The sequence below is a fragment of the Corvus kubaryi genome, unplaced genomic scaffold (assembly GCF_017639235.1).
Source record: "Corvus kubaryi isolate FWS band 111438036 unplaced genomic scaffold, C.kubaryi_AGA036_p1.0 65484, whole genome shotgun sequence".
Taxonomy (NCBI): domain Eukaryota; kingdom Metazoa; phylum Chordata; class Aves; order Passeriformes; family Corvidae; genus Corvus; species Corvus kubaryi.
Genome location: NW_024582042.1, coordinates 33,424 through 58,348, shown reverse-complemented (window position 1 = coordinate 58,348; position 24,925 = coordinate 33,424). Strand labels below are relative to the sequence as shown.

Genomic DNA, 24,925 nt, shown 5'->3' with positions numbered 1-24,925 from the left:
AGCTTAGTAAAACTACCTACTAATTTCACTAAAAAGGCTGAACCCTGTTTATTTGCAGGAAATACAGACATTAGAAGAATTTAGAGAAAAAAATCAGAGGCTACAGAAACTATGGGTTGGAAGGCTTCTTCTCTACTCCTCACTTCTTTACCTTATTACTTGCTTAATTGTATATTTGTGGTGTCTTCCTGACGAATGGACAGCAAGGCTGACAATGACACTTCCATTTTTTGCATTTCCATTGATGTAAGTAAATATGCCTTTTTATTTTGTAACTGCTGTCTCTTTGATAAAAGGAGATGGAAAATACATCTCAGCAGGGGTTTGGGTTTTCTTTGACAATCCTTGAGATGTCATAACTTGCTGAATTTTTTCTTCTAAAATAAATTCAAGTAGTTAGGCAGACACTTTCTTTGAGGGGAATGTCTCTCATGGGTCTGGGTTTAGTATAGAACAAAGTCTTGTCATCAAAAGATAATAGCATCTAAAGTTACTTGGTTTGTCCAAATTATACTGGGGCTAGAGAGCTGTATCTGAACAGCTGTAATGTATAAGCACAAGAGCATTATCTTGGGTTTTATTTTTACTGCAATTTGAAAAGTAACATTACTATATGGAAGCAACCAAAGGCATGTCACCTGCACGTAAAATGTAGTGTATAAAGCCTGGGAAAAATACAAAAATGAATGGAAAAACTTACTTTCATGTGTTAGGTGGCTATTAACACAGAATTGACTTGAAAGGTCGTCACCCTAAGTGTATTGAAGACCAGTTTTACACAATTAGCTGTTTTTCTGGAAAATCATTGACTGTTTTGTTCAGCAAGAAGGTATGCAGACTTCATCGTATGTGAACTGGAGGAAGTATTGCCTACATTTTTGTTCCACTGAGCTGATTGGCTGCTTATCCTGATGAGTGGCTTTTGTTTTCCAAGAAATCTACTTTTCTAAAAGTAATAAAATGGGCTTCCACCTCACTGAACAGCTGCTTTGCTGTTCCAGACCATCAGGGAGGTGAAAGCAGCCTGCTGAGCATCTTTCCTACCGGCGGGGAACACAGTGCATTTGCTAATTTGCTGAAATGATCATGAGTACTTCTGTATTTGTACAGCACCTTTGTGTGAAAGCATGGCTTATAGGTGCCTTAGCTTTAGACTTGAAAGGCAGAGTCAAAAGTAAATATTTAAGGCCTTGCAAGTTTGATGAGTGTGGGTCAGCATAACATGCAGAAAACCCCCAACCTGAAGATGCTTTTTGTATGTCGTACTTTGTTATGCATAATATACTGATACTCTGCTGTTGTGGGTTCCTGTGGAGAAGATACATGGGCAGCAGTATCTTGACTGGAAAGGATTAATATAGAAATTAGAGCTCAAATTAATCTTTGGCAGTAATATGAATTAATTTTGTTCTTAAGGACAAGCATTTTGAAGTCTTTGTTGTTAGTGTGTGAGGCTTGCTCATGCTGATAGAGAAGCTTGTAAAAGAGGAAGTATTACCTGCCTCCTTTTGCATAGATGTGTTAGAATTAGTGTAGAAATTTTATTATTGAAGGTGATGGCTTCTAGTGCTGTGGTTTGAATTTACATGTTGGACTTCAATTCTCTAGTTTGTCTTCCAATTCTGCTTGTTTTTCTCAGGATGGCTCTCTGTAAAACTCTGACTTAGATATCAGCTTACTAGGACTTAGATTGTTGTTCTCTTATGACTTGCAACTGTTTATCAGATTTTTTTCCTTTAAGCTATTCCTCTTCAGCTTTTTTTTGGCAGATATGAGTGGCAAGCAGCTGCCAGCTTGTCTTTGTTCTCGGTCAAGAGGTGACTCCATGCTGAATGCCTGGTGCCACCCAGTAATAGCTCTAGAGATTTTTCAGCCCTAATCAAACTGGAGTATGTCTGCCTTTTCCAGCTTGCAGTCAGTCACCAACTTATTTCTGCCTTAGGTCAGTCCCTCAGGGTCTCAGCAAGTTACTGATGTTGGTGGAGCAAGTTAAGTTTTAGGAATATAACTTCATTAATTTTAAATGTATGCTGAGATACTGGAACAGTTGAAAAAATATGTTAGCATTTTAGAAGGGTGCTCTTCTTGAACTGATTTTTATTTGAATTAGTTTTAATTTGAGTGTTCTGATTTTCACTGAAATATGGTGGGTTTTGGTTTGGTTTTTTTTGGGTTTTTTTTTGGTTTTTTTTTTTTTTGTTTTTTTTTTTTTTTTTTTTGATAAAATTGGTCTGAAATGGTCTGCTATTAAATTTTCATCTTGGATTTCTTAAAGTGGAAATGCTTTTTTATTTCATGGTGTCCTACCATATTTAGAATACAGCTTTAGGCAGAAGACTCTAAGGCATACATTAAAAAAGAAGTAATGCTTTTGCCTGTGTAACAAGATATTTAAGGCAATTTAAACCCTGTAAACACTTATTTCTTCTGGTAGTTTATGAAGACACGTTTTGTGTTGTGTAAGCAGATAAATCAACCTGTATTCTTAGATCAGTTATTTTAGCACACCTTTGAACATGAAATAGTTAAACTTCTTTGTTTTTCCTACCTTGGATAGGTTGCTCTCAGATTCCAGTTGCATCATCTAACTTGCCTAATTTGGGTTGTGTTGTTAATGTGTGAGGACATTTTTAATTGGGCAACCATTATATAAATACAGACAATGTTCTTATGAATTAAGTCAAAACTATTTGAAATCTTAGAGCCTTTTGCGTGCTTTCTTATGCATGTTGTTAGTCAGATAACCTTTCTAGCCTTTATGATTGTTTTTTTTTCTTAGATGAAACATTGCTAATTTAGGCTCTATTATTTAATTAACATTAGGAGGGCTTTAAATAAGATGCTTGGAATAGCTTGATGTATGAGGTTTGCCCCTTGGCTTAGACTGAATAACTTACCAGGAAATGTATTGGCTTAATACTTATAAGCAATTCTAAGCTTTAAAACAAATGAAGTCCTGATGATTGCAGAGAGACCTTTCAAATGTAAAATGGTCATAGATCAGTTTATCTTGACATAAACTGCTCCAGCTAAGTCAGCTGAAACCCTACAGAAACTGAGTAGACTTAGAGCTCTAAAATCACTAGGACTCAGGTCAGTTAATTCTGCTTGGGAGAACATTTATACAATAGCTGTATCTCATGGTTTTCGTTGGAATTAGAATTCTTCCCACAAATCTCTGGGGCCTTAATTTTGGGCCTTAACTGGTAAGTTTCTTTTTTTGGAAAAAATACATTATGAAAGTATCAAATAAGAAGTGATGACTAAGTAATTTTCAGCTGAACATTTTTTAGCAAGTGATGATGTTGCTGCTGCTGCCTTAGTATTTCTGCCTTAAGTAACAATTGTAGTAGAAAATACGATTTTATTTAGAGCAATGTTGATGTCTTGTTGACAAGATGCTGATTTAATTTTTAGTTTTTATATAAATACTGTTTGAAGTTTTCTGTCCTTTGTATTTGCAAAATAAAATCTCATCTGGTAAGTATTCTGTTTGCTAAATGATTTCAGAAATGTTTGCTGTAATATATTTTAATTAATATAATTCTTCTTTGTCTTCTAAAGAATCTGGTGTATAAGAACACTGCTCATTTTTTTCTTTTCCAAACGGACAGAAAGGAATAGTAAGTACTTTCTCCTTGTGGTGTTTGTTTGTTTGCTTTTTTAATATGTAGCTAGTTGAGAATGATGCTTGCTATGATAATGGAAATGCTTTGATCATTTGGCTTCCAGGAGGACAAGAGTAGCCTTTTAGTTGATGCTGGGTAGTATGAGCTGAACTTTTTTTCTACCACATAATTCATGAAAGAACAGGAAGGAAACTGCTTGACCTTCCACTTCATTTATAAAATTGTGCTAACTTTCTCCTGTCTTTGCATGTGTCAAAAGTGTAATGGAATAAAATATGGTGTAGAAGTGGGAGCACGGGGAAAGGAAATATAAACAATAGTAGTAGTTCCCTTGATACTTGCATCTCGCAAGTATTCCAGCAGTCTTAATCTGTTATCCTTATACAAAAGGGAAGAGATTTATAGCTGATGTGTCTAATTTATTTGTCAAGATAGCTTTTCTCTCTCAAGTTCTCCAAAGCATACTTACGTTTTCCTGAGTGGGAAAGGTGTAAGCAGGTGTTTTTCTGCTTTTTTTAAGAGCTAAGGAAAATTGGAAGTCGTGTAACAAAACCAAAAAGTAATGGAGGTGTTCAAATATATATAAAAAGTTGTTAAATTTTGCATTAGAATGAATCTGCATGCTATTTAAAAACAGCATCTGTGGCACTTGTCTGCAGTAGTTAGAATTCATTTGAGACTTTGCTTGAAAGCAGTCCAGCCTGTAACAATATCTCATGGTGATGTGAGCAATAATACAGGAAAACCTCAATGTTGCACTGTGTTTTATGACTTGCAGAACAGCATGATGTATTTAATTTGTGACAGCTTACAAGTTAAACATCACTTTTAGAATTTTTCTTAAACTTAATGTTTGTATTTGATATGCAAGTGCAGAACATACATTTTTATGTAGAAATAAAATTGTCCATATATTCCATGGTGCTGTGTGATTCATTTCTAAGGTGAAATGAATGATTTGCATTTCATGGCTGAATAGGAAAAAAAAGTATGTTTTTCTATTTTGCTTAAATGTCTTTATTGCTGTTTTGAGCATAGAGGCAAGTCTAGTGCTTTTGTTGAACCTGTGTTTAAAGGGTTTAGTAGATGATAGAACATGCCAAAAGGGATTATTTTTGTGTGGTTCCAGAGACTGGATAAAAATGAAGTGTTTTAGCTCAGAGATAAAAGTCCTATGTTTGAAAAAGAAAAATCGGCTGTAGAGTTGAAGCAGTAAAGCAGGAGAAAGTGTAGCTGAGAGAGCAAACTGTCAACCAAGTTGCTCAAAACTAAGTTTTTATTCTGGGATAAGTTAGTATAACATACTGAGACACTGGAGGTGGTTATTTAATACAACAAAGCCCTGTGCTGGATAACCAGTATACACCAGATTTGGGAATGATGCTGTGAATGAAGAAAATTTTTAGCTAGACTCCAGGAAAGGCGATGCAGAGAAATGATAGAATTTCAGTTTTTAGGACTGGTCAGGCAAACAACTGTTAAGGGAGGTTTAGGCTGATCTGTCCCAAAGCGTGGAGAAAAGAAATGAGGTATATTGCAGGTATTGACTTCTCTAGTATGAATTCTTTTTTTTTCTGTAGGTTTAATTAAGATGAGATATATTAGTTTCTTGAGAGTACTTTGCAGTAATTGCCATTTGGCTACATTAGAAGGGGCAGGTGTTTCATGAGGTTCTTGTTGAATACAGGAGGTACAGTGATCAGAAAGAAACACCCACACTTTAAAATGATTGCATTGCTTCATGGAAGGCTATGCCTGAAGATGTTCTAGGCATTTCTGTAGCAAAAGCAATTTCAGTTTCTTGAGTAACCAGCCATTAACAGTTGGCTGTAGTCTGCTGTTTATTTGGCTTTGTGATACCACACTGCATTGCAGTACATTTCAAGATGTTAATCTGTGTGGAGCAACATGTGAGATTGCGTTCTAATATAAATGTAAAATTTATTGAAAGGAACCTTACTAATTTGAAGATGCACACTTTCTGGAATTGTCCAGCTTCTGTGCTCCAGCCTAGTATTAAATACGGTCTTGTTTTCATGTCCTATTAACAAATACGGATAGTTGTAGTTACCCTTTTATCGCATAAAAAATAACCTTTTGGATATGTGCATGCCAGTTTCAGTATTGTGGACATTTAATAAGAGGTTTATTTGATCAAAATGGATTTTCTGCATTCTGCTAGTAATTATTTGTTCCCTTAATTTTAAGTAACAGTTTTCCTGAAGTAAATTTAAATGGTATAGGATACTTACTTATAAATAAATAAAGGTACAAAAAAAAGTGTATTTAGTTTGGTTGGTTTTGGTTTTGTCTTATAGTTGTATGAAGCTTTTCCTTTCTTTGAAATCTAAAAAAATGGGTAAAAATAGGTAAACTGCTGGTGTTCAATAGAGCTGAGAAGGGGTAAAAAGTTGTACAGCTTATTGTTACAATCTTCTTGCTGTGAATGATGGTAGTAGAAAGCTAATTTGTTGAGAGAGTATCTTCTGCATTAGGTGATGGTTCATTACAGTGAGTTTTCCTTGAGTGTCAAGCTCCAAACACTGACTTCCAGGAAAATCCCACATGCATTTGGTCTTTCTTCTTCCTCTTAGAGAGGTTAGGTGCTGTGCCTACTTGTTGTAACAGTTTCTTAACATTTAGTAGTAGAATGACCTTCTGGTAGCTGTTCTTACAAAACTGGGGGGTTTTGCTGTAGTCTGAATGTATAGAAAGGGGGAAATAGATTGAGCTTTGAAGCTTGGAATTGACCTGGCATTTGAAACTAGTATGTGTTAAGAGGTTTATGTGGAAATACTGAACCCAGTAAATCTGGTGCTCAGATATATTAATGCTTAGACCTCAAGCTTTTTTCTGTATTTTGACTCATGAGATTAAATGTATTTGGTCCATTGTTTTACCAGTTTTAATGTAGGTCAAAGCAGGGCACTGGCTAGAATTGGTTTGCTTAATGAGGAAATGGTACATAAAATTTTTTAATAGTTATAACTGTAAAGTGATAACAGTGGGCTATAATTTATAAGTGATTTCAGCATTTTAAGTGATTTATTTTCACATAAAATCTCTAGTTATTTTATACAAAGTTTACTGATGTGTAGAGTTGGTAGTGGACAGTGCATAATTTTTCCTCATTTCACAAGGCGAAGTCAATGTTTAGAGTGTGCTAAAATTATCTTAATTTATATTTGAAAACTAATGTATAATATTCTTCTTTTAGATGATGCGCTGGAAGATTTAAAATCTCAAAAGAAAAAAATAGTAAGTAAAATGTCAAGAAAAAATGGTTGCTATGGTCCACTAAAACTGGTGTATGCCACATATTTGCACCAAACTTGATCAACATTTAATCTTAGACAAATTTAGGATGGAAAAGGTTCCAAGTCTTGGATAACTTGCCCTCTTTGCAAAGTTTGTAACACTGAAAGCTGTTTCCTCTCTGTTTAATAATTCCATAAGGAAGCTTGCTGTTTTCTCACATGGTTGGCTTCAGCTGCCTTGTAAGGCAAAACTTAAAAGCCACCACAACCCTAACACTCTCAGCCCCCCAACCCTACCCCACCAAAGCAACTCCTCCTCCCTCCAAAAACTCCAAAAATTGTATTATGAGGCTTTGTTATTAATGAGTTGCCCAAAGTGTTCACCTCATACCTTCTGGATTTTGCCATGGTAGCTAAATTAATAGAAAACCCACAACAAAGGTACCAAAAATGAGTTGCATAAGAGTCTGGTATTATGTCATGATCTGTGTTTTACCACTTCTGAAATGTAGATGTAGAAAAGATAACCTGTAACCTACTGATGTCATTGTCCTTTGGTGTAGAAGATTTGCTAGTATTTAAATGGATGTGTCCTTTGGTTGTAGTAGTGATACAAAGGGGTTTGAGAGGCTTACATTTTCTGGGAAAGAAACAAATGAGCATGACAACTGCATTGTTACGTTTATTTTATGAAAACTGCTTAACTGAAATTAGTTAATGTTTCCAATTAACATTGTCATTTGGTAGCGTTCAAGGAAAAGTTCTTGAAGCCGAAAAAGCGCAGTGGAGAACAAAAGAGTTTTTGGAATCTTAAATGTAAAGTCTTCATTTCAGTTTAAGTTTAGTTTTCTGTAATCATGAAAATCTTTATTGTAGAAGAACTAGTAATGCTGAATTTTTGTACGTGAGAAGCAATTAAGAATAAAGGCATTGAATAAAAGATTAGTCAGGAAAAACCTAAATGTGTATTTTGCATATGCAAAACATCAAACCAGCATACTGTAGAAGAACCAGGAGTAGTTAAAAATGAAGCAACTGCACAAATACTTTGTAAACAATAATGAAATTATAGTGTAACTACGGGGAATTTAAATCTGGAAGTATAAATTGCCATTAGTATATATGCAAGTCAAACTTTAATCATTAAAGACAAACTTCTAAATAGGATTAGTGAAACTGAGTTCTGGGAAGTCCAGTAACATATAACTCAGATATTTTTCACAGTCTGTGATTATCACGTGGTCTTGTGGGTGCCTGGTTCCTAGCAAGGAACCAGAAACAGAGGACTTACTGCAACTTCTTGAATCAGTGCAGTGTTGGTATTTTTTACTCAGAAGATGGACTCAGGAGGTTCATCATAATTTAAGATATTCAATTAAGCATTAAAATTAGATAATTATACACGATACAGAATATGTTGAAATGAGCTGGAAGGGGATGCAGGTAACAAGACAGAATATAATTCATGTTTTAGATAAAAACACTGTTAAAATTGCATTCTTTAAAATTTTGTTTTGATAATACTCAGATTTGATTTTGTTTTGTTTTATTAACTTCCTAAGGAGTGCCTTTGGCTATGAATAACCTACTTTTGAGTAAAACAAAACAAAAATCAAGTGAAATAATGGGGAGGGAGAGGTTTTTTTTTTCCCCTGTTGAATTCTGATTTGCTGCTAAGTTTGCAAATAGGATTAGTTACTAAGAAATTTACATTGTGGTCCTCAAAGTATCTAGGGTAAGTAAATTATGTGTTTCCTGTTTATTTGTAATGCAAATTGTTGCCTAGGCACAGATCCTGTTGAAACAGCTGTGCTTTTTCACTTTGTTGGAGCTCAGCTACCTAATTGCTGGATCAATCTTATACTGAAGACAATTGTCCTTTTGAAAAATGTTACAGTACTTGTGTTTTACTGTCATGTGGCCCACCTTTTCCCTACAGACATTACTTGCATGCTGAAGGGATATAAGGCTGTTACAGGGCTTACCTATAAATGGTGTAAGCTCCTCATTGGCTAAAATGTCCTTGTGGGTTTGCAGTGACTGCTCAATAGAAATTAATTTCTGTTTAATTTATGTTCTGGCTTTGGTGATAGTCATGTGGATACTCATGTGGGTAAAATACTTGACAAATACAGATGCTTCATCTGGAAATTACCATTAGTATTGTCTATCCTGTACTTTGACTTAAAGTTTGTGTAATACTTATTTCTCACAGAACTGACTGTCTTATATTTTTTTCCTAGTGAATACTTTAAAGCTTGTTGAGTTATGAGTTAGGGGTAGGGATTAAGTTAATTAGCTGTAATTAAGGCACTACTTCAAGATACAACTTTGTTTCCCTCCTTGATCATAAGGGATACTGTGGTTGTGTTTGTGACTCTTTAGCTGTGATTTTTGGCCTCAGAGTTTCTCAGTTAATGAGGATGTCAGCCCTTAAGCCTGAACATGGGTAGATGAGCAAGTTCAGAGGGTTAAGCATATTAAAGCAAGGGCGTAGGACATGTATCAAGCTGATACCATGGGGAATTAGTGGAGAGTTTACCTGGAACAGCAGTCTTAAAGATAGGATAATTCTTAGCCTGAGGACAAAGTCGTGAAGCTAGTGTAGTAATTACCTTGCTAATTTTAGAATTAAACTTTGCTGAAGCTTGCTCAGCTACTCTGAATAGTAGGCTAAGTGTAATATTAGACTTTGACAGACTTCCTAGCCATTTCAGGTAAGAGTTTAGAAAGTTGCATTTGTTAATCTAGGAAAAAGCCCCCAACTAGTCTGATTTCAAGGCTGTCTTGGAGTTATGTTAGTAATGGGAAAGAAAATTCAGCATATGAGTTCTGCTACTTAAAGTAATTACTCTTTAATCAACTTTGTCTTCAGCATTCTAGGTGTAGACAACCTTTGATATTTTGATAACTTTCATATGTGATAAAAACACTGCGAGGAGTTGGTTGTTGTATAAGCTCCATTTTGTCTACCTGGTATATGCTAGAGTACTGCAAACATGCAGTTGGAAACTCAAAATACAGTTAAAAATCATATTTACTGACGATGGGTCAAATGAATTATTTCTTTCATGTAGCATTCACGCAAAGCAGTTACTTTGGTGGTTTTAATGTTGGCATGGATCTGTTCAGAGTACACTTGATTACTGTGACTTAAATGATTTATTTTGGATTTTAATGAAACTTCTGTTATGTGTACTGTTATATCTTAAATGGTGGACTGGAATGAGTGTCATGGCTTTGTGTGAACATAAAGAAAGACCTCTTTGTAGTTGGATTTGAAATACCAAGTAATTCTCAGTTCATGAACTCACATAGTAGTATGGTGAATAATGAGTGGTTGGCACCACACCAATACTTAAGTCTGTGGTTGCTAAATTGCATTTACAAGAAGCTTAAAATACATTACTTGTATTACTTTTCAATTTAGTCAACTGATGTTGTTCCCAAAGGAATTCTGTTTGGTTGCCTGTTGGGAAGGAGTTCATTGATACAGTTGCTCATGTGAAGAGAATGTGATTCCATACTTCTTTTTTAATATCTGATTAATTCCATGAGAAATTCATGATTAGGCTGGTATTAACTTTCTTAGAGAGTTCACTTGTAATTCTGGTTGCTCAGTATTATAATTTTATTGATAAGGATAGACTACAAGTTAGCCCTTGGCAGAAAGCAGAAAATGGTTTTATAGGAAAAGTTTTGGGTCTCAGAGAAGACTGTATTACAGAAAAAGAGGAAGAGGTGTTGAGCAATTTGCTATGTTAGTGAGCCAGTGCTCGGTGTTAAGTTAACCCTTCCCAGATTATGCTTCAGGATGGTGAATGTTCCAGAAGTCAGTGTGTTGGTTTACATTCATCAGTGAGCTTCCTGTGTTGGCACACAAGCAGTTTTCCTCTGCTATGCAAACATAGAAGTAGTATTTAAATTTTACACAGGCTCTTACTTTCTTCTAGTAATTACACTAATTTGCTCACAGTAAGTAAACTTGGACTTTTTTGGTTCTTTATTTGGTATTGTCAGCCAAAATGCAATTTACTTTAGAAGAGTATATTCTATAAGTGAAAGCATGAGAAATGTGGCTATGCTTATAGAAATCCTGACAATTTCTATATATTTTCAAGAAATTTGTAAAGAGTCAGTTGTGATATTGAATTCTTGTTCAGATTCAGCTTTACTAGAATTTTAAAGCTATATATGAATTTCAAAATATGAAGAGTAACTCGTTGAATTATCCAATAACTGTGTAATGTGAAGGATAACTTCGACATCTGAATCTTGTGGTGAGAGTTGAATTATGTTTCAAAATAATGTTACTGTATTTGCAAAACTTATGTATCCACAAATAGCTATGATACTGTCTAATACTGCTGTGGCAGGAAGTGCTTTAGATAAAGAAAGTGTCGAGTGATGGTGGAGCATTCTGGTTTTTCTCTCCCCGAAAGGTCACTTTGTCCTGCAGAAGGTTATTTCTCTTTTTGGCTATACAGACAACTGCATGCATTTTATGTTCATTGATGTGAAGTGATTTGGGTTTTTTAAATTTTGATTTGCTGGCCAGATATTAGCACTGACTGTTAATGCTTCCCTGCTTTGCAGCTTCACCTCACTAGCCTTACCCCTTTATATAAAAATCTGTCTTACGATTTTTACTTTTATAAGCAATAAGTACTTTATTTTTCCTATTAGGCCATTAATTCTGCTCTTATTGCACTGTGTGGCATTTGTTTTATGAAGTTAGTGGGTTAACTCCAAAGTGATGCTGAAATACAAGTTTAGGAAATTGATTTTTACTTCCTTCTTCACTCCCTTTTGTTTCAACAGTCCTTAATTAACAGCCTGGAAAGTATTCCTTGCCTCAAACGTCAAGAAATGTGTGGAGGAGTGAGTGTTAAATGAATACACAGTAGCCATTAAATGGAGTGAATTTTTATTTAGCTTCTGAGGTCTATTTGTAATCCTGAGGTCTGTCAAAATGTAAAACTCCTCCACAGACTGTATATGCAGAATGGCTGAAACTTTAGTTTCTCACTAGCTAAATAATGGCATAAAATTCATGTTAACCTGCACCATTTGTTATTTTAGCAGTGATAAATGAGTTTGAGAGAATTTAATTTTTTGACCACTGACCTTTTCAGTTTTGCAGTTTATGCCAACAGCAAACTTCAGAACAAACAAAGCCCCCACTTTTAGCTGAACATGGCCATTAGTCAGCATATCTAGAAAGGTCTGCTTAAGATACTGTAAAATGTATTATAATTTCTATACATATTAGGTATTTGTCATAACTTCAACTATCTCACTTTTAAAGTTAAGATGCTTCTGATGTTGGCTGTTAACCACTAAAATGATACTTTACTAGTGATTACTTTTTTTAATTAAGCCTGTGTATTAGCAATAAAGCCACTTGAGTGCATTGTAAATAAAATGCTGTAATAATGAAGTGCTTTAATTACACTCCCTAAAGTATGCATAGTTCTCAGTAAATTTTTTTATTTAAATTCTTAACGTGTTCCTTTTTCTGAAAAGCAGTTTGAATTGCTGTAAAGATGTAGATCTAGCCTTTAAAGTCATTTGAGCAAATTCCATGGCTGTTCTCTAGTTAGTGAGTTTTCACAGCATTTGCAGCAAGCTAATTGCTTCTGCTAATAAATAATCTAAAATCGATGCTGACAGCAGTTAATTGGCACAGGGACTTTATTCTGTAAAGCACTTGGCTAACGACCTTCCTTAAATTAATAGCATTAAGTGCTATGAGGAAATAAATCTAAGGAATTGCCTGTCATTTGCTTGTCATGTCTAATAACTTCCAATAATGATGGCTGATAGATTTTTGCACATTCCATTATTGAAGTTGGTGCTTGTAATTATTCTCCTCATTATATGTAAACAATTAGCAATATTTGGTGTTTCCTTGCAATAAAGCTGTTAAGTACAAGTAGTCCATTAGAGTTCAGAAACTCTTTTTGGAAGCAAAATTTATTTTCCATTGAATACAGCAAATCTGCAGGTATCTGAAAATGCTACTGGTTCATTGGATGAGCCTCACCTTTTGGTAACATTAATAAGATGCTTGTAAATGGGAGGCTGTGGTGCTATGGTGGGGGAGAAATACTTTGAAAAATTCTCTACTGATGTGTGGAACCTTTTTGTTTCCAGCTTGAGGAAGTAATGGAAAAGGAAACATACAAGACTGCTAAACTAATCCTTGAAAGGTTTGATCCAGAATCAAGTGGAAAGGTGAGTCTTGTTATTGATACCGATGTTATATGAAAGGTACTATGGAGCTGAGCATTCAGATAATGTTATTTATAATTAATTGGCAGGAGACTGAGCTACCATCTGCTGGAACATCTGCAACCCCAAGACCTGGACAAGGTAATAGCCCTGTAAAACAGGTGCTCTTTAGCATAGATACTCATCTTTCACAGCAATTTCCACTCTAGAAGTCTGTCTGTGATAAAATTTGTAGATCAATTGACCTTTATTTAGGGTTAATAGACTGTTCATTAGGCTGTGCCCATTACTGTTCTGTATTTTTCAGATAAGGGATCTATTACTAAAGCCTGATGTTCTAGACAGCAGAATATTTAATGCTGCTTGATGTTAAAGCTGAGAGAAAATTAACTCCTTGTGGCATACTTGCAACTTTTCTAGAATACTAAGGTGTTTTCAAATCTAGTGTAATATTCATTGACTTAGCTTTTCAATTGTGTTTCTATTTATGGCTAGTTAGACCTTTCCTAATGCAGTGCTTAAACTACTTCTGTTTAGTGCCCAGAGAGGAAAAAGAAGCTGGTGTGTAATTCAACTACTTTCTAGTTGCAAAGAGTGGACACTTCTTTACTGGTTTATGATGTTCCATTTAAAGGTGCTATTGAATAAAATAATAAAATAGAAGGAAAACTTGAATGTGTTTCAAGGAAGCCTTGTTTCTAGATTATCCACACAAGTTTCAAAACTCTAAAGATATCACACACAGTAGAATGCTTACATTAAAAAGGTGGTATTTATGCAAATATTTATGTGACCAAGCTACTGTTACTTTTTGTTAAGGTTGAGTGTAATATGCTGTGCTGTAGTTAAACTGAGTATGCTTGTATGAACACAGTATGAAGGCTGCCTCGTATTATACTACTGAGGATTGTACTCGCACTTTAAGAGAGATCTTTGCTGTTAACTTGCTGTTATAACCTGAAAGGGCTGATGCGCAAAATAAACTGCAGAATCTGATATGCATAATTTTTCATAAAATAGACAGATTGCTTTAGAATTTATTATTAGAATTGTCAACTTTGTGTTAAATTCTTGTGAGTAACCAAACTTCCATTTTTCCCATTTCTCAGTCTTAGTAGTCATTTTGTTGGGTGCAGAGCACCTGGATTTACTGACAAGGGTATTTAAAAACTGCACCATCAAATTTGCTGTTTTGTTGTTCTTGCTTAGCTTCAAATTGCCATGAAAATGTTTTAAAACTATCCTTACTTGTTGACATTGACAGTGAATAGTTGCTGTGCAGTACCTCGATAGTGAAGCTTTAATCTCTTCTGGTGTCTTAGGCACAACAGCTTTTTTTCAAGTTTGCTCCTTACCTGCTCTCCCATCATTCCATTTCTTCAGCATTCATAGTTTTATTCAGGCTGAAGGGCCATTCTGACACCCTGTTCTGTTCTCTGCCTTAATACAGCTCATGTGTGGTTGCCAAGAATTTTCTGTTATACCTGTAATGTGTAGGTAGTCTGTTGGCTTTTTTTAACTCTTTATAAAATTCATCCTCCTTAAGCTATGTTAGAAATTACTCCAATAGTCTGGTGGTAGGGTGACAGATCTGCTTATAGAATGCAAGTAACACTGACCAGGGTATGAAACTGCCTGGAAATGTGTTTCTGTATAGAAATCTACAGATAATTAGCTATAAATTAGATGGTGATAAGTCTTTAGTCACTCTGGCTTTATTAAGAGAGAGCAGCAGCAGTTTTGAAACTCCTTTGGAGGTACATGACTGATCTCTTCCCCCCTACCCAGGCAGTAAGGAGCAAGTAAGTGTAAGGAGCAGTGCTGAGAAGTGAGTTGGTGAGTCTCTATTAATTAGTCTTGTGTGTGTTTGGGTTTTCAAAGCATAGTGCCCCTGCTTTTGATCCAGAGTCTGCCAAAAGCAGATCAGTTGGGTCCAGCATATGCTGTGTTGTGTTGATTGTGTCTTGACTGTTAATAGAAGGGCTGGGAGGGAGAGGTTCTGAGATAGAATTATTTCTGAGAGCCAGTGACTGTAGGCTGTGGTCTACATTAATAAGTGTGGTATGAGTCGATTTGTGAACCAGTTTTTGCTGAGGAGTTTGCTCACACTGTGCTTTAGAACTTTTTATTTAGAGCCAGCTGGAAACAGGTCTCATGGGCTTGGTGGAAGGAATCTTTTAGTACAGTTTCATTTGCAAAGAATGTTCTCTGAGACTGTCATGTTGTGAACCAATGGCCTCTAAGTGGGGACACAACTGAGAAAATGTACAGTTCTCTTTCAAAGAGATTCAACTTTTTGGGGTGCATGGACATTCTTGCTTGAACCTGAATAAAAGTGCAGTTTAGCTTTGGGAAGGATTTTGGAAAATAAATTTTCTAGGTTGTCATGGCTTATAGTTGGATTTTATGATCTTAAGGATCTTTTCCAACCTAAATTATTCTAGGAGTCAATGTAACTTTGTTCATATACAGCACAATTTTATTTTATTTTTTCTGATCTGTTCTCTAACACATTGAATTTGGAATCGGTGCAACTTTTATCTCCATGTAAGTGGTTAGTCAGTCTATTCTATTTGGAGGTGTGTTATAGTTCAAAGGGACATGCTGTGTTTGGCTTTGGCTTGTGAAATTATGGAGACTTAATTTCCAAATAACTTGTTCTTGTTATATGCAGTAATTATTTCAATTTTTCGCTATCAAAAAACCTGCTAGCTTACTGCTGTTCACACTAAATGTCTGCCCAAAATGAGTATTAGCTTTTGTTCTGTGCAGTATATAACTTACTGTAACTAGATGACACCTGCATTCTATGTGGTTGTGGTATAATTTGGTGCATGTAGTATGTGGTAGAATTAGAGTGGTTAGGAATAATAAAATATCTGTTAGCAAGTTAACATTAAATCTTCCCTGATCTTGTCTTTGCTCACTTTGGACACAAGCTAGCTAAGCAACAGAACTCATTTTCTTGAGCTCTGTAATGGAGTCTTTTTGAAAAGAGGGTAAATAATGACTGATATATAATCAAGTTGGACAATGTTGTGTGTGAGTCAGCTGATGAAAGGTTAGTTAGTTGGTATGTTTTTGACTTACTGGTTGAAATGAAAGCTTGCACGTCATACTAATTGGTACAAAGGTTTAATCAGTATTGCGTAATAGTTGGTTCTCAGAAAACCAACTGGTAGTGCCTCAATTTTCCTGTGTATTCAGCTCTTTTTGCAGTTCTCGTGATTTTGACATGTACTGCTTGAATAAGTAATGGTAGTTTTAACAGATGATTTAAGTCAATCTTGTGTTTGGCATAAAAAAAGCCATGAGGAAATCCAGAAGGAAAGGAATTTGAAAATTTAAGTGCTATTTTATCTGTTCAGAAATGTTTTGAGGGGTACAGTTAGTGAATATATGCTTATTCAGTACTTTGGCCATAGAGAAAAATAGTGTAAGTATATATTTGCAGTGGAATATTTATCAACAATATCCTGTTGTTACCTGTTCTTCTCATTTTGCTAACACCACTGTTAGCAGGGGTGTATTGTAAATGAGATCACTCTGTGACCTGAATTAAAAGTAATGCAATAAAAGATGGTTGCAGGCTGTCGGATGGATATAGGCATGAGGAGGAAGAAAGAAAATTACTGGTTGGGCTTTGATACTAAAGCCAACAAGTTATGTAAACTATCTACTGACCTGCAGTGTACTGTAGCTCTATAAAAATAACATATTCTTCTCTACAAAAGTCAAGGTGTTTCAAAGTGAGGGAAAAATAAAATAGTTATGCTTGTAAACATGAAACATATCACTGCCTCGCCACTGCAGCATTGTAATAGTCTTTAAGAGCTCATACTGAATCATCAGTTGAGTAGATACCTCTTAAGTAATGTGTCTGCTTATATGTGTGAATTGTACAGTGCCTGTAACTGCAGAATTTGAACTGTGTTCTATTTTTAAGCTATTTGTCTGTCTTCATGCAGTTGACTTTTGGATACACAAATACCGTTACTGAAGAGAATCCTTGGAAAATGGCAAAACTTCGTTAAAACTACATCAGCAGTACCTGTATATTGTGTTAGTGTTGAGGTCAATGGACATGTTTCTTAGCTAAGCTGTGTAACTTGGAATTACGGAAATCTGGAACTTTGCAAGAGGCTCATTTCTAACACATTGTATCTTAAGGCAATTTGAGAAGTATATAGATCATATTCAGTTACATCAGAAGAATATTAGGGCTGCTGTTGTGGAAGTGCACAGCAGATTTAAAAGGAATTAGGGGAGTTCATGGGTAAAGAGTCCACATGTGATACTAAGATGATGAGACAGGGCTCTACTTGCTATGCCCATGACAATGCATTTATGGATCCTGGGGATGCTATCAGAAATGTAAGCATCAGAAATTCAAGTTTGTGTGTTGTCACTGAATAACATCTGCAGCCACTCTATGAAAGGAAACACTGGAATGGATGGGCTGTTGGTCTTGCCAAGGAGAGTGTTTCTCACTTTCTCATAATGCAAGTTCTGGTGACTTCTCTTACTTGGGGAGCAGCAGAGTGTTGGCAAGTTCTCTTAAGTATGAATCATAGAATAGAGTGAAAGCCAAGTGAACTTCTAAGTGAAGGCAAAAAATAAAGGCATTGTGCATAACCTAATATTTTGTGGAAATTAGCAATGAGTCTTGCATTCTTAACTCTGTAATGAGACTAAAACTACTGAAGCACATCTCTCTAATACTGACGGTAAAGTACTGGTTCAGCATCTTTATAGGAACAAAAATATGGGGAAAGAGTTGTTAAAGTAGCAGTATCTTTTTAATTGAAAGTCATTTAAAGAAGACTTGCCAAAAATGACCCTTCAGAAAGAACAGGCATAAGGGGCAAAGCTCTTGCTGGCGGCACGGAAATTGCTTAGAAATAGTGTATTATGGACTCAGAATAAATGTGAGTATAGCCATGACCTATTGAAACAGACTCAGAACTCTTAGCAATTAAAATTAATATGCTTAAACCACGTGATCTAGTAAGACAGCCTTCAAAATGTAAAACTAACATCCATTTTTGGATTTTGTTTGGTTTTGTAATGAAAAAAGAATGGTTTAAGATCTCTTTTTATACATGTTGAAAATTATCTTGGAACAAGTGGAATTGGGCTTTATCACTCATTTTTTGTACATATGTGGACCAGAGAAGACTTGAGAAATTACATACCTTGTAGCCTGATTTTGGAAACTAACACACGACTGGAAACTGTAAACCAAACTTGACAATAATGGTTAAATAAATCATGGATTTTAATCAGTATTTTGTATTTGGAGGTGGGTCATGCCTGTTGGTCAGATGGCATAGAGAGAATGCAGTTGTCCTAGTGTAGTAAAACTTGAAAGGTTGCTGCTAATGTCTCTCACAAAAAGCTCTTGAAGACATGTTAATGGGGAGGTTCATCATAAATGAATTCTTACTTCAGATAAAACTCTCAACACCAGGAGCAGTTTTCAAACTAGAAGCAAGTCACCAAGGAAAAGCTGATGGGATTTCTGCAACTACCTCACCAATTAATCCTGGTTTCCAGATTCTGAGCATCTTAAATAGTGAGGGGGCAAGCATTAACTTCTAACTTGTTAAAATCAAGTTAAAATACAGAACCTTCAGACTTATGGGGTGATGTAATTTGGATGATGAAGTTGTGTGAAGTAATGCAGCTATGCACATGAAGGTGTGGCAGGGGAAAAGTAGTAATTTGTTCTGCTTTGTAGGAAACTGAACTAGATGGATTTTTAGTAAGACTGTAGTTTTTTAACTTGTAGTTTTTAAAGTGGTGATACCAACAAAATTTTAATTCTTTCTTCTGTTGTGTATTAATCCTATTTATATGTACAGATAAGTAGGCAAGACCATAACCTATGTATGTTGCAATTTTCATGGCACTAGATTGGCTGTTTTCCCACAGAATTGTTATGTTTGACCTAGTACTTCAGTGATAGCAGCTTTTTCTTAGCTAGTGCAAGCCGATGTAGCATGCTCCCCTCCTCCACCCAAAGCAGGAGCTTGGCGTGGTAGTATTGTACTTTTGGGGGCAGGGATCGTTCCTTCAGGCTCAGCACACCCATTTTCCAGTGGCTGGTTGCCAGTGGACCTATAAACTGCCTGCGAAGCATTTAAACTCTTCCAGCCTGACACAAAGTCAGCAGATAAAATCCCTCTAATCTTGACACTCATGGAAATGATTTTAGAGTCCAAATGTAGTGTTAAATTCCATTTGCTGTGAAGGAAGACATGCAAGCTTGTTCAAAGTGACTTGGGTGCTATATGCTAACTGTGTAGGGTATTACAGCCTTAGGTGTGGGTGTTACTGGGGTGTCCCTTTTAGAGACTAAGCTGGTACTTTTTAACCATGTGAATATCTGCAGACCTAAAGCAATGGTTACATTTCAGTTCAATTTGTTGCAATAGTGACTATTACAGCATTGAAACCATAGTATATTACTCTGGTGATATTTGGCTTCAGGTAAGAACAACTGAGGAAGTATGTTAAGGTTTTCGTGATAGAGATTCAATACTAACTGATAGTGGTGTGAGAAGAGGTAAAAGTAGGGATGTGTTCCAGCAGAGCCCATTCTTGCTTTGTGAGAATCCATGCATGTGGTTTGATAACAGGGTTACTGAAACAAGTGAGTGAAACTACGTTACTTGAAAGAAGCATTACCTTTTCTTCTGTTTTTAGAGTTGTTTCATTTATCCAATGTGATATGTTAAAATAACTCTGGGCACTTAGCCTGGGCATTTTAGGTACTGACTGAGTAATTTTGGTCCCATGAAAAGCTGAATACTTGGAAGCATTCTTAAGCCATGGAGTAAAAAGTGGTCAGTTCTGTGCATTGTGGTTTGAGTCTAACTATTCATATGTCCAGCATTCTGCCTTAGCAGATACTTTATGATTCTGTTCTCTAATTGCCTTCTAGAAGAATTTTGCCCAAAGTGTTTAACTGTTATGATAATTGCTATTGAAATACAGTATTCTGTGGTATTTACTTCTGCATGGTATTTACTTCTGTGACATGCTCAGCTGATGATATTTAGTTTAAGACCTTCCTGGTTTTGTTTGATTCTGTAATTTGCTAATTGGTATAACGATATTAATGTACCTTTACTAATATCTTGCCTATAATGCTAGATACTAAATTCAGTATGTACATGTTCTTGTCAGAAATTCGTCAGAGGACTGCAGCTCAAAGAAATGTTTCTACACCTCAACCTGCAACTCCTAAACAAGGCTCTCCAAAGTCCCTGCTTCCAGCATCTCCGAATCTGCAGAGAGAGACACCAGCTGTGAGCGGGCTCCTGGAAAGAGCTGCTGTGGCATCCTTGCAATCAAACGTTTTACCAAGACGCCCTGGATCCCCTGCTACTTCAGTGCCTGGAATGGGTAAACACAGCACTTAATGTTATTTACAGTTTATATTGTTTTCTCTGGTTACCAATAAAATAGGCCATTTTCAGACAGTATGGAAATGGCATTTCATTTGGAGATAGCAGAGCAGTTATCTGATTAAGCAGGAGTTCCATATTCAATTAGCCATAACTCTTTACATCTGGCACCTTTTGATGCTGAAACCTATTGCCTGAGCTCATTTAACTCTTATGGCTTCTTTGTTTAAATGGCAATAAAACTTTGCAGTATTCTGTAGTCAACAATATAGCATACCTTTTTATGTTCTTAGTTTAGAAGAGCTCTATGCTTGTATAAATCAGGTACAGAGGAGAACACTTTCAGAATACATTCATGCTTCTCACTAAACCCTGCACATATTTTTTTTAACATGCATTTTGACATTTATTTAAATTTTTACTCTAGAAGGTATAGTCATGCAGCCTCTACTCATAGATTAAAGTGTGGAATACCAAATACAACAGAAAAGTTGTCTGTGTTGTAGCTGAATGCTAAAAAGGCATTGTTATTTTGGTACAAGAGTCCAAAGTCTAGCAACAGGTTGAAATCTGGTAGGAATGAGTAGTCCTTAAAATTTGGTTTTGTAGCCTGAAAATGTTTTTCACTTGATTTCTTATTTGGTATTCAGATGGGATGGACTTTCAATAAATAGAATATGAACTAAATGGAATTGGAGGAATTGCAAAATTTGAGAGTTTTGGGTGGGAAGCACAGTTCTTATTTTCCTCATGGATGGTAAAGCTGTGTGTAAAGGATGGTTTGTGCCAGGCCTTCCATTCTTCATGGGATGTTTGACAAATTGGATCACAAGGCAAGAAAAGATATGAAATGCTGTCTTGAAAATAGAAGGGGTACAACTTGCCAAGAATCTCGTGAGCACCAGTGTAATGTGGAGTAGTTCTTTGCTCTATGTATACAGGGATCAAGAATATTTTTCTCTGCCCTGTGTTCCTGATTTTTACTTGAAGCTACTTAAGTCTTACCAGCTGTATGCCCTTCCTTACTAATTTCCAAGATACAATCTAAAAGTAGACCTGTAGATAATATATTGACACCTGCTCTCTAAGATCTTGGGAAGCTGAATGTTAAAATGCCTTTTCCTGTTGCTTAGTGGAGTGGAATAAACTTGTCATGGAAAGTTGTGATCTCCCTTCTCTGTAGAGTCCATTAAATCTTATCTGTTGTTAGTAATTCTTTACCTGTGTTATGAAACTGCTAAATTTGTTTTTATCCCTGAAGTGAACTGTAAAGGCAAATTGTTAGTAAGTCTTGATTATCTTGAAGTACCAGAAATTAGCTCCTTGCACCAGGAAATTGGTCATTTGGTTGCAAACCACATTCACTGATATCTGATTACCAAAAATTCCATAATGAGTTTAAAATTGCATGCTTCTTTTTAAGGAAGCTGACTGTATAATAAGGTATCAGCTGTATAATAGCTTTGTTCTTTGGGGAAGATTCAGGCACATTGAATAAGCTGGATGAAATTCAGCCTGTACTGCATAAATGTTTTAGAGGAGGAAGGGAAATAAAGTAACTGACTTGTTTGAAAGGACAAGCTTGTGATTTAAAAATTTCAATGTAGTAGTTTTTGTGATAATGCCTTACAGACACTTTTTCCCCCACTAGTAACTGGTATTTTGACCAAACATGTTACTTTGCCATGAATAACAATGGGAGCCACTGCAATTGTCAGTTAAGATGGAAGTCCTCTTTTTTTCTTGAATTTCCCCAAACCTTGCAGGTGTATGAAATTTGTCGTGTAGCTGTAGCTGTAGTGAAAAGTACATAAATTCAGTATCTATAAGAACAATATTGCATCTAAGTTTATGCATGGCCTGCAACAAATATGAATAGCCTTAATTATCTCTATTTTACAGAAGATTAATAATTCATTTTCATTATACTATATTTTGTAGGGGAGAATCAATTTAACGTGTATTACCACAGAGCTCCCATATGTTTGAAAATTAATAACCAGCAGGTAGTTGAGAGTTTGCCAAGCTTTGCAAAAATGACCAGTCTTTCTACAATGATTGCTTTTGATGTTTATATTAATTACTGGTGTCCATAACAGCATGAGAACCGGGATGGTTGGTTTGAGTTATTAGTAGGCAGGTAATTGAAGTTGTTGTTGGAGTGTGTTGTGATGTTTCACTCTAGGTAACTTTATTCAATTTTTACCTTGGTTATTGACTTTCAGAAACTTGATATATTGGTGATTTTCAAGTCATATGAAAACTTGGTCTTTTGAATAAATTCCTAAGTAAACATTTGAGTGTAAACCAGGTATTCACAAAGTTGTTCTAGAGCTTTAATTCTAGTGCAGATTGTATCAGTGCCTTTTTTTGATGGAAGTATTGGATCTTTTAGGTTTTTATGAGGCTCTAGGAAATGAATTTTGCCTGACCTCTACTTTGGACAGCTTTAGCAGAATCTAGCTTATACTGCACTGAATTTGTTCTGTTTTGCTGCTGTGAGGGTTTTGTTGCTGTGAGGGTCTAGGTTCCTGCTTGAGGACAGAATACAGGGGTAACTTGGAAATGCATTCACTGATTGTTATCTCTTGAATTCATTTCTCTTGTTTGTGAAAATTTAAAAAATTTTTAAAAACATTTGTGTTGAGTATGGAATCTTTTTACTTAACAGATGGGTTGTAAATTGCAGTATTTTCTGAACAAATTTTCTTGTGCTCCTAAAGATTAGGACAGTCCATTTAGGTCAAATATCCAATATTGACAAGATGTGTTTTGAAAGACTGTTAGAAATAATGCAGCCTTAATGTCGAGATTAGTCTTGTTTTATGTGTAGCACTGCAAGAGGGCACTGCTGAAAGTACTTGATTCCTACAATGTTTGACATTTGCCATAGAGGATGGAGGTTATCTGTATGTGGCATTGAGCATGAGGTTTACCACAATGTAGTACATTCTGCCCTTAGTTACTTTTTCCTTTGTTGCTTCTGTCTGTGAAGATTGAAAGGCAGGAGGCTTGAGATGGTAATTTGCTCGCAGTTATTTTTAATGCTGTATTTAAACATGAAGCCCATCTTGGATCAGGTTATTGAATAGTAAGACTTGCTGTTTTCTCTGCCTCCTGGTCTGGAGGTGAAGATTTATGAGGAGTGCCTGAGATACTTGATTCTTTCAGCCTGAAGAAGAGGAGACTGAGGGGAGACCTCACTGTGGTCTTCAACATCCTCATGGGGGGAAGGAGAGGGGCAGGCACTGATCTCTTCACTCAGATGACCAGTGACAGGGCCCAAGGAAATGGCATGAAGCTGAGTCGGGGAGGTGTAGGTTGGGTATCAGGGTAAAGTTTTTCACCCAGAGCACTGGCATGGGCTCCCCAGGGAAGTGGTCACAGCACCAAGCCTGACAGAGTTCAAGAAGCGTTTGGACAGCGCTCTCAGGCACATGGTGTGATTTTTGGGGTGTCCTTTGCAGGGCCAGGAGTTGGACTCGATGATCCTGATGGGTCCCTTCCAACTCATCATATTCTATGAATACTCTACTTAAGAGGTACATGTTACTTCTATTTGTATTTTATCAAAGTGCTGGAAGCTATGATTGTGCATGTCCTGATGCTGTCCCTGGCTGAGTTGCTATAAGAAAACTAAATCTGAACAATCCTGAAAAGCTTGAAGTCAACTGTTTTTAACACAATATCTTTCAATCAAATGTCCTTCTGAAGTAGTTCAACATACTAACAAACTATGCTCTCTTAGTTGTCCTTTGTTTGGATTTTTAAAAAATCCTATTTTGCATTTTTAGACAGTGCGTTTAATCTGTTTTACTCTGTTGTATATTGAGACAGTGATTTTAGTTTGTTTTACCCTTTAACTTCCTCTTTGTTTATTGGTCATTACAGGGGATTCTGTGAAACATACCTCAAGAAAAACACTGGAAGCATACAGCAAATTGAAAAGAGAATTGCAGGCTGACTTCTGTAGTTACTAAAGGCCTTTCTTTTAAGCCCTGCTGTTTCTATATTTGTTTTTACTGGATGTAGTGAGAATAGCTACAAGCCAGAACTTTTTGCACCTCCATTATTTAATTTCTATGAATTACATATACTTAGTTCTTGCAGGGCTTCAGGTTGCCATATGCTCATCTCAGTACAAAACCTGCTAATACTAGCTGGTTTTTTTTCCTGTCTCACCTTCTTAGCTGTCCTGAGCTTGTATAGGACTTCTGCATTTTTACTAGTAATTTTGTCATTGGTTTAAACCAAGTCTTATTTGCAAGGAGTCACAGTTTTGTCTTGAAGTGGCTGAAGCTGACCATTTTGTCCCAGTTTGAGAGTTCTGAAAGACTGGTTCGTTGTTCTACTCAAACACTGTTTATTTTGCTTGTTTGTTTTGTGGACTTTG

At 36.0% G+C, this 24,925-nt stretch overlaps 1 protein-coding gene across 4 annotated transcripts in view; it reads left to right on the top strand.

Moving 5' to 3' along the window:
• The window catches only part of LOC121673545 (endoplasmic reticulum junction formation protein lunapark-like), a 46,932-nt gene that overhangs the window by 2,436 nt on the left and 19,571 nt on the right, over window positions 1-24,925 (top strand). For all 4 annotated transcript variants that reach the window (XR_006019231.1, XR_006019232.1, XM_042046913.1 and 1 more), the window contains exons 3-8: window positions 59-246; window positions 3,565-3,623; window positions 6,847-6,887; window positions 13,043-13,123; window positions 13,210-13,261; window positions 20,312-20,530. Coding sequence is in view for 2 of the 4 variants with exons in the window: in XM_042046913.1 (XP_041902847.1) it covers window positions 59-246; window positions 3,565-3,623; window positions 6,847-6,887; window positions 13,043-13,123; window positions 13,210-13,261; window positions 20,312-20,530 (640 nt within the window). In the remaining 2 variants the exon portion in view is untranslated. The remainder of the gene's footprint in view (window positions 1-58; window positions 247-3,564; window positions 3,624-6,846; window positions 6,888-13,042; window positions 13,124-13,209; window positions 13,262-20,311; window positions 20,531-24,925) is intronic.